Raw genomic sequence first — 14,330 nt, 5'->3', positions numbered from 1 at the left:
TTCTGGTGGTCCTGCTTCAAACATTTACTACAAAGTCAATAACGTTCAATAGCCTCCAGGTCTGGAGAGAAGCTAGTCTAGGGTTCTGTGAATATATATCAAGCTTCAGAATAAGGTAAAAACAAGGGATATTTTTTTTTGCTGGTTTTTGCTTTTGTGGTCTTGTTTTGCTGGCTTATTGATTACCTTATCAATGCATATTGGAAGTTCGGAACTGCGTCATCAGATAAAAAGTGACTTTGTGATCAATTGTCTTGGTTTTTATTTAAAAAAACATTTTTTTTTAAGTTTCGGTTGTCCTTTTTCAATTGATAACATGGTTTTGTGGTTTTGTTGGTAAAAACGATTAAAAGTTACGAAGAAATCATATATTGATTTACACCGCGGACATGTACGACCACCCTGAGGATAGCACACGTGTGACCATATGAAAGTTTTTCTACAATTTCTAAAAACGGTTTTGTGAAGCCCTAGTTGAACACTTTTCAATTGATAAAAAGTTTTCTGTAAAGGTTTTGGTGATATAAAATAATGAAGTGAGACGGAACTTTTGAGGCAAGTTTTTCTTAAAAAGTGGCGTATACGTGCACGTCCAGCATTAAGATACAAGAAGCTCTTCGTTTTTTGTGTAGATGAAATAATAATAAACAGGAAAGCTCCCATTAGGATATCTGTTATTCCCAAGCAAGATGGACTACAGAGGTTTACTTTGTAGGAACCTTTGTTATGGCCTTACTTCCAAAGTTCAAGGGAGAACATCTATTAAAAATGTACTTCTGACAGGCTTGTTTCGGAATTCTTAAGATATTCAGAACTACCTTTGTATTAAAAATGTGCCTCTGTACATATTTTGTAAACCAAAATTGTGATTTATATATTCTGCGATGGGGCCTTGGGGGGAAGAATGAATCCTCCTAGTATTGCTCTTAATTGTGGTGGCAACATCCTACCCATGCTGTGATACAAGCTCTCTGGCCCTTTCTTCGGGTGTGGTAATACATTCTCTGGCTTAACACAGATTTGTACAGACGCCTTTCTTAAGACAAGATAGTACTGATGAGATCACCTTAGACATAATTTATTTCTGAGCCTAAAATTAATGAATGTTATTATTACCAACCACTAACAGGTCCACCTGTGGCAGAACTGTACCCTTTGATGGGATTTAAACTGGGAGTTGTTTTTATGTTCATTGTTGTGTACAGAGTGCAGGAATTGGGTCTGCTCAAATCATGAATTCTTTTTCAGAGTAGAAGAATTCTTCCCTTTTGGTAGTGATACTACTCAAACCATCATAATCTGTATATTTCTGTCCTTCAAGAGCAAAGCAGTAAAGGATGTGAAATGGTACAAAAGAACCACAACAAGGGAAAAATGCATTGTTGAAAAATATCAAGTTTGAAAATAAGGATTTTGAATTCTTAAACAGGTTTTTAAAGAAATTTCCATGCACAGCTTGAAAACATAAAAGGCTGAAATTGACAATTTTATCTCTCAAATGATCATCTATACTATCTCAATTTTAAGTTTCAGTGCTGATATTGGATTATTACTACAATATACAGGAACTGACACAAAGGACTCCTTTGCTTGCATGAAGTTAAAGAACTATAAATTGCAATGTAAAAGAAGGCATACACAAATGGGCAGGATTCAATGTCTCTGGAACAGGTTTATGTCTTTGTCAATGCAACTGAAGTGATGTTCCTTTCAGATGAGATTATAGAACTTTAAAGGTCTGTGACCTAACCACTGTCACTCCTGTTTTGAACTCGCCTTCTGTAAGACTCAAAAAATATTACTGAAGCAGGCAAGTACAATAAGCTGAGGCGACAGCATCAGGCACAGCAGGGTCACACTCAGCCAGACAGGGCCTTTGTGTGGTTGCTGCATCACACACAGCTGATGAACAGAGCGTCTTTAAACCTGCCAGCATTTGCGCACAATGGTGCCGTGCTCACAATGAACATGTCTGGCCTGCCTGACCAGCTGCTATCAAGTCATCCGTTATCAGAAAGAGACGCGGACACGTCTTGTACTTCTTGGACACATCTTTTACTATAAAAAATAGATTTAATTTGTTACAATCTATTTAAGAAACTTGTAGTGCATTGTAAGGGCATAATAAGCAAGACATGAAGTGTGTGCAAAGCACCTCTATAACACAGTACAGTATGTGCCAATCACATCGTGGTCACTTACAGAAGTACTGTAGCTCATGTACCTCTTAACATTCACCAGGTAGGCCTTTGGATAGGTTATAAACAAGGGGAGGCCATTCCACTCAGTCTAGATTATATGGTTGCTAATAGCTAAATCAGCCAAGGGCTTTATCCTGCTGTTTCTCAAGGGAAGGCAGAATATCAGCTTCTACAATGCAGCTGAATAGAATCGCACTAGGAAAACTGTGGAGACGGACTGAAATTCTGTCCAAAACTTGATAAAATACTAATTATGCTGAAAGTTTTGTTCAGAGATGGTAATTTTACAACATCAAATGGAAAATAACCCTTTTATTCAACATTGAAGGGTTGTATAATTCTCTTGCAATTTTCTTTTAAATTTAACCATTTACGGACTTTATCTAATAATCCCTTTGCCCTAGGATTCTATTCTACGTTCTGCACTGTAGTTCAGATGTGAGATCATATTAGAGGATTTTAGACTTTTGGAATTTCAAATTTTGTTTGAATATTCAGGTGGGTCTTGTGGGGCTGTAATACTTATTTTGAACAGCAGAAGGTCATGGGGGGATCGAGAACGTCTTTGCCAATAGCCGACTCGGCAACACAACAGAGGAGACTCTATGACACCTGTTATTGTGTTGCCCTGCCACTTTCATGTTAATGATCCCCTTGTTTCTTTTCAAAAAGGACTACAATGATGAGATCCGCCAGGAGCAGTTAAGGGAGCTTTCTTACCTGAATGGATCGGACGATTCTAGCCGAGGGAGGAGTGTTCGGGGCCGAGGTATTCGCCTGCCCCCTGCAGCAACAGCAACCAGGTACTGCACTGCCCCTACAAGGGATGTTCCAACATTGTTCGTTCAGGCTGTTAACCAAAATCCTTGTTCATTTTTTTTGAAGATCCAGGAATTCTCAATAGGTAGGGCTTCTGTTTTTTTCCAGTTTTATTTTTGAACACTCTGCTTGCTTTTCCATTTAAAAAAAAAAAACTGATCACAATTAAACGGTCTAAGTAACCTCTATAAGTATACTGAGCATCCTAATTCCAAAAACACAGACCTTCTCTTTAAAAACAAAACCTAGCAGCTTGCCGACATGGGTACAGTGGTTCAGCACTCTGGGAGTGAGCTTGTCAACCAAGGCTTTACTGTCTTTATATTCTAAACCCTCACCCTCCGAAATGTACTGTAATTATTTTCCTTGTCTTACAAGGAGAGCTAGAGTACTTTATGCAATACAAAGTTTAAGAACAAAACATTTCAAAAACTTCCACTGACCATAATCCACAACCACTTGTCTCCTAGTTCCTCAACTATCACTGTATGGATGTACAGTATAAATAGTACAAGGCCCATGGGTCGTTAAATGCACTGAGCTTCAAATGAAACTTAGAACTGCAACTAATTCTCAAAGTTATTATATGCAAAATTATAGCAGGAGCTATTTTTTGTAGCAGGAGCACTGACAGTTTACTAAATATTGTCCTGACAAAGGTAAATTCACCCGTGCTGATTGTGGTTTACATTTGTGATCAACAGGACTAATCAGCAGGTACTCTACTTTAAAAGTCATGGACTCTTAGGACATGTGAATATCATGGGAAGCAATACAAGCTGTACATTTATGATGCAGGCTTTGAGCCAGGTTGCAGTCTTGTGGTAATCTCCTCTCAGAGAGCCTGGTCCAAAATGTTCACTGTTCTTTGAGCCCTACATGCTGCATGTCGTTCAATCGATTTGCATAAATACTAAACCTCTCCAGTTCACATATTGTTCTGCACATCTGAGGTACACCTGCAGACATCCTTCAGGGTGGTCACTAAGAAAGACTTGATTGGTGGTGAATCTGCTTAGTCCAACACCTGACAGCAACAGAGAAGTCATCGTTCTTGGGTTTCATCAGGTTCGATATTCAACGGGTTAAATCATCTCATGACTTGTGCCCAAATGCATCTTTCCTCTAATGAAGTGATTTAGTGCTTATGCAACAAAGTCACTCTAATGTATCTCACCCGGTCATGAAGGAGCTATTAATCAAAACTACTCTAAAAGCATTAAATCAATATCCTAAATATTTGTTCTAAAACGTACATGTATTACTAGAATTACATGTTTCCTTTGGTGCTAATACTGTATGTATGCAACATAAGAGTGGTAATATCATGTAGGTGAAAGTGATCTCTGTGTATACTGTAGAAGACACTATAGTTTTGTGCCTTACAGTGTGCCTCATGGCAGTATTTTATACAGAACAAAATATCGAGCTACAAAGGGGAAAAACTAAGCTTTTAGCATTAGCTTTTTATCAGGTGAAGGATTTTGGTGTCCTGGGCTTGTGATCTCTATTTTTTATGCACACAGAAATTTGAATGTTTCTAATGACAATCCCCAAAGAATTGTTGGATTCAGTAACAGCTTGCACCGCTTCAGGTGGTACTGTAAAAAATGCATGTTAATTTAAATATCTACTGCACACACTTCTAGAAAATGATATTTCATTATTTAAAATGACGAAAATAATCTTTTGGTATCTGTTTGTAGTTTACTTGACAGTACTCTTCTTAACAAATGTGTATATGTTTTAAAGTTCTTTTTTAAGAACTTTAAGTTCTACTGTCATACTTCTGCTAGTGTATGTGGATCTGTTCCAGAAAAGAACTCTTGTGACCCAACAGCTCACACAGAGTCTGTGAGTATTTATCCCTTCCACCACAGAGCCTCCCTACAGATATAACCCTTTCAATGCCGAGACTCTTGAGCAGCCTGTACCAGCTGGATCATTTAACACAGAGCACCCTAGGACTAAATGTTTTTGTGTGAAATGCATTCTTCGCTGCTTTTGAGCCCTAGAGATGAGTATATTTTTAGCTCTTTTTGGCCCAGCTTTCCGGAATCTGTAAAGCATACAGACATTAAAATCCGCTAGAAATGTGAAATCCAAAATCTGGTGTCCTATTAAGTCATAGAGGTAAAACACTATTACACAAAGAGCACATTACACGAATAGTATCCCTTCTTTTGTCTCTATGTACTGTAGGTTTTATTTCCTGGAAGAGCCTGTTTTTTTTTGCACTGCTTGCTAAAGAATAGAATAGATTCTTCATACAAGGTATTCTTTATATATAGGAGGCTATTTTGGAATAGTTCCACAAGATTCATGTACAGCCTTGTATTCCTACCGTACACTTCGGTAATATATAACAGAAGCCACAGCATGCTGCGTAATAACCACCTCCCTTCCCAGTACGGTTTTGTGAACACGCACAGACAGCTGTTTAAATATGTATGTTATTCATCTATGGATTAGTGTCTCCATGAAAACCATCCAGTCTTTTCTCAAGAATGGTTTGTGTTCTCTGATCTATACAGCGTGTAAGTGTTTTTTTAATGCTAATAGGATTGCTGTGTTTAATGGAATATGCGAATACCATGATTGTGCTTTCTGTTTTTGTGATGCATTCAGCAGGACATTTAATAACCATGACACGGTTGGAGAGGGTGAAGGCATTTTTCTAAAGGCTGTCCTTTTCAGTTGCAGAGAAATGTATTGTCACCCTTCGGTTGAAATAATCCTATTCACTAATTTATAAATATTCTTGATTAACAGTTACATACTTTTTATGTTGTTTGAACATCCATTGACTTGAGGTGAATTGTTCAAACAGGGATACCAATACTAATATCTACTGTTGAGATATTTAAAAGAAATAACAATTAACACTGTTTCAAGGAAGGGCAGCACAGTGGTGCAGTGGTGAGCATTGCTACCTCACAGTGCTGGAGCCCTGGGTTCAATTCCAGACCTGGGGTGCTGTCTGTGTGGAGTATGTTCTCCTAATGCTCACATGGGTTTCCTCTGAGTGTTCTGGCTTCCTCCCACAGTCCAAAGACATACTGGTGGGTTAATTGACTTTTGGGAAAACTGGGCCTGGTGTGAGTGTGTGTGTTTGTGCTCGTCTGCTCTGTGATGGACTGGTGTACCCCTGCCTTGTACCCACAGCTTGTCAGGATAGGCTGCATAGATAAGATGTTTATGGTTTTATGGGTTTTTACCTGACAGGGTGTCTATTTCTCGGTCTCTGCTGCACTATGGCAGACAGGTGACTGAGCCGATTGCTTCTGCAGTCAATGCTAAAAAGTACAGGTGCTTGCAAAAGATGGCATTAAGTGTGGAGAAGGAAAGTGAAATATCCTGTATGATCTTGTCATTTAACCATAGTTTTGGAATCCTGGCTGGAGTTTGTTTTGTGAATTCACATGTGCACACGTCTTGACAGATCTGGTCAGTTTAGACCCTTTATCTCTGTCACAGTGTTAAAGCATCACATTGTAAATAAAGACGTTAAAGCTCACTGGGCAGAGACACAGGACGCGATGGCTTTCGATGGTCTTTCCAGCTGCCTGCCGTTTTACCACTCACGTTTCCCAACCGTCTCTGCTTCCAGGGGTCGTGGTGGAGCCGTCCCTCCGCCCCCTCCAGGAAGGGGGGCTACAGCACCCAGGGGAGCCCCTGGCACCCGCGCGTCATTGCCAGTGCCTGCGTCGGCCAGAGGCGTGCCCGCCCCCAGGGCTCGTGGGGCGCCTGGAGCTCCAGGGTACAGGCCTCCGCTGCCGCCAGCGACGCACGAGCCCTACGATGATTATGTAAGTTGCCTGGATGCCCCAGGGGGCTTGTACACCACCAAGAGCCAGTGGGCAGCACCACCCGAAACCCCCCACTCCCAGCTCCGTGCGTCTCGTGCCGTGGGAGGTTTCATTAGGAAATGGCACGGCCGCGTGTTCCGCTTGCAAGAACTGTGGTCACACAACATTCATCGAGTCGAATTGTTCTTAGAGTTCGTGATGAGTAGAGAAGAAATGCACATGATAGGTTGTTACTTGGAGGCATTTAGAAGAAGTCAACAGCTTACTAAGGTTAATAAAGCTTAATGAAGAGCAACATCCTCAGCAATCAATTTCTACACAGCTTTCCTATAAAAAGGCCTCCTGTGCCTCTGTTTTGCAATTCAGACTGTTTACATGGGGAAAAATGGGAGCGAAGGGTCATCACCAAATCAGAGTTAATAATGAGAGACGTCTTATTGTTCTCACATCAGAGGGACAGTTACCAGACACCAGTAACACACACATGTTTCTGGAAACATCTAAAACACAAGCCTCCATGTTCTTTCAGTACTCACATTTTTCGTCTCACATTTTTGTACTCAAAAGTGAGGGATGTGCTTGTAATGGAAACCTGTACATTTAAGGTGCACTAATAGTAGAGTTCAATATTTACACATATTGTGAATCTAGGTTAGTAGTCCTTTGTGTGATTGATAGTAAAGAAGTAATTTTGGGAAGACACCTACAGCATTACAGCATTGAATATTCTATGATAAAAATTTTAAAAATGCATTTTGGCTTCCTCAAATTTTAACTACACTGATATTTAATGACCCTTCTAATATTCATTATTAATATAATGAATATGCTTTAACTGAGCATTGAAATGTAACCATTTTCCTCCTGGAGCTTTAGAAAAGAAGAGAACATTATTTTAGTATGTAGTGTATCCAGGTGAGGTTTTCTAGTCCAGAGCTGAAGGATCTCAAAACTGTTCATTTCCTAGAGCAGCACACTCTTCCGTGTCTGAGTCTGCAGATGCTGCACGTTTGGTTATGTGAAAGCCATCTGTCTGGTTGGAAAAGGCAGTCCTATTACACTGAGATACTGTGAACATTACTCATTAATCACATAAATAAATGACAAAAGTAAACCTAGAGAAATGAATCACAGGAAAGGACTCTTCTGCTTACTCTTGAACGCTCCAAAAAGAGACCCACTTTTGTTGCCTGTAAACATTTGATTATTCATAAACATCAAAGATTTTGAATGCAGTTTAACATATTTCATAATACCATAGTATTTTGGAATACCACCTCTCCATCCCTTGTTATTTCCAAGTACCTTTAAAGGACAGTATATTTATATTATATTTTTTCACCATGGACAGGAATTTATCTGAATGTCTGTAACTAAGAAGACTCCTTTTCAAAACCCTATAGATATGGTCAAATTAAACATTAAGTGAATACTAGCGTATGGCAAAGACAAAATGTGAGAGTGACATGCACACAAATGCTTGAGTTGAAGAATCTGTGTCTCATCCAGAGGGCATAATTTGTTTCATTGAGGTCATTAGGGCTTCTTGCTCTTAAAATACATTTCTTTCCCCTGTGGGTAATAACCTGCAGTGCCCTGGTTGCAGTTCAGTTTTATAAAAGTTTCCTTTCTGGTCATTTTTATAGCACAATACAATAATGTCTTTCCAGACTTCATATACAGTTGAAGTCAGTAGTGTTAGCACTTCCTCTCTTAAATCTGTTAATTCACCAAAATCTTACTATTACTACTAGATGATACTATTACCTGGCAGAAATGAAAGTCTGATTTTAAGGTGGTATTATAAAAAAGTAAAGAGAGTCTAAAGAAGTAAAATGATTAATTAAGAAACTGATGAATAACCTGGCTTTGGATGTATGGATTCAGTGCTCTGATCTATGACTGTATTGTTCTGCATCATGTCATTATCTCATAGGTAATTTCCCAACATGCAGCAGAGCACGTCTCATTTGCATATGGTACAGGCCAGGAGGTTCTGTAATAGTGGTTACAATTTATTGTGTTTTATGTGTTAAAAGTAAATGCTTTGTTTTCTTTAGGAAGGAATCGCAATTCGTAATTTATTTTTTTATATTTGTAAGTGAAAAATGAGAGCTGGAATAAAATGAGTTATTCCATTTTATATATATACCACATGGGAGAAAAGAGGAATGAGCTCAACACTGCTGTAAGCACAGCATGTTCCATGCACACACCTAGGACTGCTTAATTGTACCACCGCCAAACGCATGTGTGCATGAATTCTGGCCAGCATGCAGCAGTGCCTAAAGTATTCCAGAGCTTTGAGCTGCGTAAAGGAGGAGAAGAATTTAAATTGTTGTGATTTTGTATCATTTCATTCTTTTATGAAGACTGTTGTACCACACAGATAATTTAAAGGATTAAGGGTTGAGGAGTTAATTATAGTATTTTACATACGCTGTTGTTCAATAAGAAAGACTGTCTTAAATTAGCATCTTTGGGATTGATCTGAAACTTTTGTACATGAAATCATCTTCTTTCATGTTTCAGGTACAGAACACTGCTTTTTTTCTGAGACGCTTGTGGTTTAATTTGACAAAAGAACAGGTGCAGTGGGAAAATGTGCTATATTCTGAACCTTGTATCAGAAAGCAGGAGAATTCATGTGCATAATCATCTTAAACTAAAGCACATTCCTGTAAGAATATGAAAACGTCAAAATGCAAAGGGGTTTGTTTAAATTACAGGAAAGACATATTTAAGGGTTGGGTTGCTAGGCTGCAAGTTTCATTATAAAAATTGTATGGGGTTCTAGGGAATGCATTTTATTCCCCCCACCCCCCCCAATTTTGGTCCTCTTACTTATTAAATGTTGTAGGATGCCTGGAACTCACCGTCCAGACCTCTTCAAATGACTGTGGAGCAGCTCTCCCGAGTCGAGAAGTCCAGCGAAGTCCTCTTTTATTGGGTGTTCGGAATCCCGTAACCTATTTTCAGTTTAATTCTAGACCCGGTCATCAGTCAGTGAGATAAGGATTACCCACAGTTGGGTTGTGCACAGTTGATCAAGTGCTCCACAGTTTGGCCACTTTGGGTCAGCCAAAATATCGCCACCTTTCCAAGCAAAATGCCCCATGCAGCTGCAGGCCTGCAGCGATGTCAGAGAGAGATGCATAGCACCTCTGATCAGCCCAGCTCTTCTGGGAGGTGCTGTGGAGCTCCTAACATGGTCAAATGTGAATGGATCAATTGGCAGGCAGGTCAGAGGAGAACACCTGTTCCCCGTGCATTACAGCAGCTGGTGCTGTGAGCCGAGATGTACAGTAAACACATCATTCAAAGTGGTGTGGATGTAAAATTTTAAAAAGCTTTACAAGGCATGGTTCAGCATTGTACGTTTTGGAGGAAGGCATCCTCATCTCTTCTCTCCCTCCATAACGGTGTGTTGACCTGACAGGGGTAATGCTGGGGCAGGTAAAGAAAGTTCTTCTCCGAGTTGCTTGTTGCCTAACAATGTGACTTCAGCTCTTTGCTTATACATGATATTAGCGTATGAGAATATAGCAAAAGGAAATAACCAAGTGTTTTTGTAAGAAAGCTTTGTAGTAAAGATCATTGTTCTTCAGGTTTGCAAAAATGTTTTAATCTTTCAAGTAGAAAATTCAAAATGTCATTTTAAGCAGTCAGAATTACAGTTAGGCCATACTAATAATTGTTATAATATTAAACAAGCATTGCCGTAATAGTTCTGTTGTAAAATAACAATGCCCCTTTATCTTCTTATAATCTCATAACTCAATTCAAGAAGTATTGGATAATCGGCAAAGGTGGCTTTTTTAAAATTCACAAATTACATTTATATCTTCTGTAATTGCTTTTTAACAATAGACATAGTTACAACCCTAAGGTTACAGTTCTGAGGTTAACTAATTATGGAAATGTGATTCAAGATTTCTCCATGCAGAACTCCTAACTTAATAAAACAGATGTACAGCATGCAATTCCATCAAAATGTATGAAAATCTGCAGCGTGCAGAATTTTTATAACTTTTTAAAGCTATAATTGTTGGAAATCTAGCCTCGTCTTAGCAACATTCATGAAAAATCTTTTTGTCAAATATGATAACCTTCATGGCAAATCTTTTTGCATTACTTTGGTTTATTCTAGACAATGGTTTCTGATGTTTTTTCAGTGGACATATTTCAATCTTTTCTTTCTTTGGATTCTCTCAGATAAGCTATGAAAATATTAAAATAATGACAACAGCTTGTGTAGTGTGATGATCATATTTAACTAAGGATGACTGTTATGTTTCTGTTTCAAAAGTTTTGTGGTTGTCACTGAAGTTTACCAGTGTATTCTTTCACAGTCCACAATTTTCCTATCAACACATTCCTGTTTGTTTGCATTATTTGTCTCATCTGTATTAGCAATACACATGTAATTACATTAAAGTCTAATTGACATCCATAGATATACTGACTTTTTTTAATCTTCCTATAAAATGACAGCCAAAGAAAATATTCCACAGTATGTATTATAATTATACACACTTGATATGGTGTATGGCACTCAATACTAAGATATTTAAGGGGAAAAAAACTAGTGTGCTATTAACAAAGCGCTTCATATAAAAAGCATCTTTCCTGCAATCTGAAAACACCAAGCTTCAAGGCAGTTTCCATAATGGTTTAATTAAGCCAGGTTAGATTAATAATATTACTTTTCCAAACATGAGGGACCCATTTTAATTTAGCACCAGCATACAACATGCAGCAGGTTCCAGGTCTATGAATATGTATGCCTTATAGTGTAGGTCAGGTTATTTCAGCTCCTTTGGGATGTCCAATGAGGAAATATTTTTAAGCTTGTACTGGACTGTGAAATATACCCACAATATTACGAAGATGTCAAAAATATAAATGATTATATATACTAAAATAATATAATCATTAAAATAATGAGCATAATTGTAATTACAGCACTTCAAAACTAGTCTAATACATGAGTATAAGAAATTTAAGGACAAAATAAACTTCATGCTGCAATGGGGTGAATGCTCTGTCCTCGTCTTTTCATTCTCCTCTACATTAAGATATAGCAGTGTTATATAATATAATTATCGATATCAACTGATAGGAATTTTTTTATCGTGGTAATGTTTTTGGCCATATCGCCCAGCCCTACGCAGACGTGATTTGAAATTCAATAAATCTAGGAGCTTTTTTCATAGCAACATAAATTTATATTAAGTGAATCATATTAATAACGTTAATTTTGAGGGACAAGCAAGGAACGTCCATTACGGGATAGACAGGACACATACGAGTACATGACGGGACAGACACGCATGCTTCTCGCCGGCTGCCCGCGGCCCGTCTGCCTGTATCGCGGTGACTCAGAGGGCAGTCAGTGCCAGGCAGGCTGGGAGTGTACACGTTGCGAAAGTGTTAACACACTGTGTTTTACAAACTGCGGGAAGAAGTCAAGCAGTTCATGGAGGTGAAGGGAAAACCTGTCACCAAAGAAAGGCAGTTCCAGCCATCACATTAGGGGTGAGTTAATTAAATGTTTGACCAAATATAGCAGGCTAATTTTTAAATTGATAATTTTGTATGGCCTGCGAATTATGTTATAAATATCCAAATGGCCCTTGGCAGAAAAAAGGTTCCCCACCCCTGCCTTAGACCAATGGAAAGAAAGCCAGGAGGTTGCTGTTTGCCCCTCAGACCATAAGAGCAGACATATGTACACTTTCCTGCAGAACTTCACCTGGCTCCTTGACACCTATCTGCATTTACTGAATGATATTATTGTGAGTTTTGCTGGCATTGATGATATCTGCGTAACAGGGCACTAAGGTTGTGACATCACAGTGACATCACCGTATTGACAACCAGACAGTGGAGAATTATCTAGAAAATCGAGAAGAAATCTGTCTAGAAAGCACAGCTGTCACCTGCAAGTGACCATGAGTAAATCTCAGCAGGAACAGAGCATAGTTGCACGACTCTGAAACCACCCTGTCTTACCTTCAGCATTGGGTGGAAGGGAATGTACTGTAGCTGGTCTGTCACATGATGACAAAGTAAGTGGGTGGATGTTCCGCAGGCAGTGCAGTACTAAAACTGCAACATCAGCACAGAGCCAAAAAAGGCAATATCCCTTATGAAATTCCCATCTAGTCAAACTTGAGTATAGAATCTGGCATTCTAATTTTCCTAGTGTTGGGATACTTAAAGTCACCAAGGAAGATAAATCTATTCAATTTTTACAACACTTTCTAAAAAGAATCTTTATAATTGCTGACCACCACGAGGCGTTTTTAAAGTTATGACTTCCCGCATGGTTTATAATGGTTCCATTGCACAGATTTGTAGGCCTTACATTTTTAGATTTAAGCTTCTTTGCTATATTGATCGACAGCTCATCCTTCACGTAGCCAGATGGTCTTGATGTACCACCTTCAGCACTTCACTGCTGTTCTTCAAAGATTATTCCATTCTAGTGCAGAACCACCTGCAATAGTTTGGAGTGCACAGCTTCCTGCTTAATCCATATAAGATGAAGGTTATCCACTTGGGCAGGTCTCTTTGATATGGCACAGGAAAGAGACCGTTTCATCTCAGAACTGTAGGAAAGCAATCTCTGGTATTGCCCCATTTGCATTGTTGTTAGACACTGGAAGTGGGTTTTTTTTCTATTCTAGATAACTCTGATGTTACAGTGGTGGTTTGGATTTATTATCAATTCTTAAGAGAAATGGTGATTATGTTTGCTTTTCTGGTAATCTTGGGGGTTGGTACATAAAAGAATACACAGTAAATAAGTGGAAGTCTGCCTGGATACAAACAGCAGGTTATTATGTGAGGGTTATCGAGCTATTGCAGATATCAAAAAGAGACACAAAAACAAGGTTTATGCGCTTAATTAAACCAACTAATTAAAATACTCAACATTCAGATACTAACAAGGAAATACTTTTACTTTAATTAATTAAATTGATATCAACATGTGTTAGGATAGCAATTAAATTCTCAAGATCAGTAAAGCTGAATAGTGAACTATATTCATCTAAAACCGTAAGTTCTGCGCAGAAAGATAAGGGAACAGCTAATGGGATCCATTGCAGTGTTCAACATTGTCCAAAGCATGCTCTGCTGCCTCAAGGAATCAGGGGTTGAGAGAAGGATCCTGCTGTAGCTTCACGCCAACAGTCAGTTCTGTTCAGTGGGATGTCTGGGATATTGCTGAACTGAACTGCGGAAAAGTCTGTGGGGAAAGTCACACAAAAGGGGAGAAACCCAGTTTGCTCCTGGCTTAGTGGCTGCTGCTAAATAATAAGATATTTTCAGTGCTCAAGTGGATACATGATGGTAGCTACTGTAGCTGATCACAGTGTCCTGGCTGCAGGCTAGACCTCAAGTCAATTTTTGACCTTACATATGGGCTCACACTCAACCTCAGCGCTTACGTCCCACAACTAAACATTGTGTCAGTCAAATGGGGAAATTCCAG

At 38.9% G+C, this 14,330-nt stretch overlaps 1 protein-coding gene across 3 annotated transcripts in view; it reads left to right on the top strand.

The window, feature by feature from the left end:
* khdrbs2 (KH domain containing, RNA binding, signal transduction associated 2) overlaps positions 1-14,330 on the top strand; it is a 123,522-nt gene that overhangs the window by 89,241 nt on the left and 19,951 nt on the right. For all 3 annotated transcript variants that reach the window (XR_015928016.1, XM_088610801.1, XM_088610802.1), the window contains 2 exons: positions 2,874-3,004; positions 6,631-6,829. Coding sequence is in view for 2 of the 3 variants with exons in the window: in XM_088610801.1 (XP_088466927.1) it covers positions 2,874-3,004; positions 6,631-6,829 (330 nt within the window). In the remaining variant the exon portion in view is untranslated. The remainder of the gene's footprint in view (positions 1-2,873; positions 3,005-6,630; positions 6,830-14,330) is intronic.

This window comes from Lepisosteus platostomus, chromosome 17, assembly GCF_059453375.1.
Source record: "Lepisosteus platostomus isolate fLepPlt1 chromosome 17, fLepPlt1.hap1, whole genome shotgun sequence".
Classification (NCBI taxonomy): Eukaryota; Metazoa; Chordata; class Actinopteri; order Semionotiformes; family Lepisosteidae; genus Lepisosteus; species Lepisosteus platostomus.
This window is presented reverse-complemented; position numbering and strand designations above follow the sequence as displayed.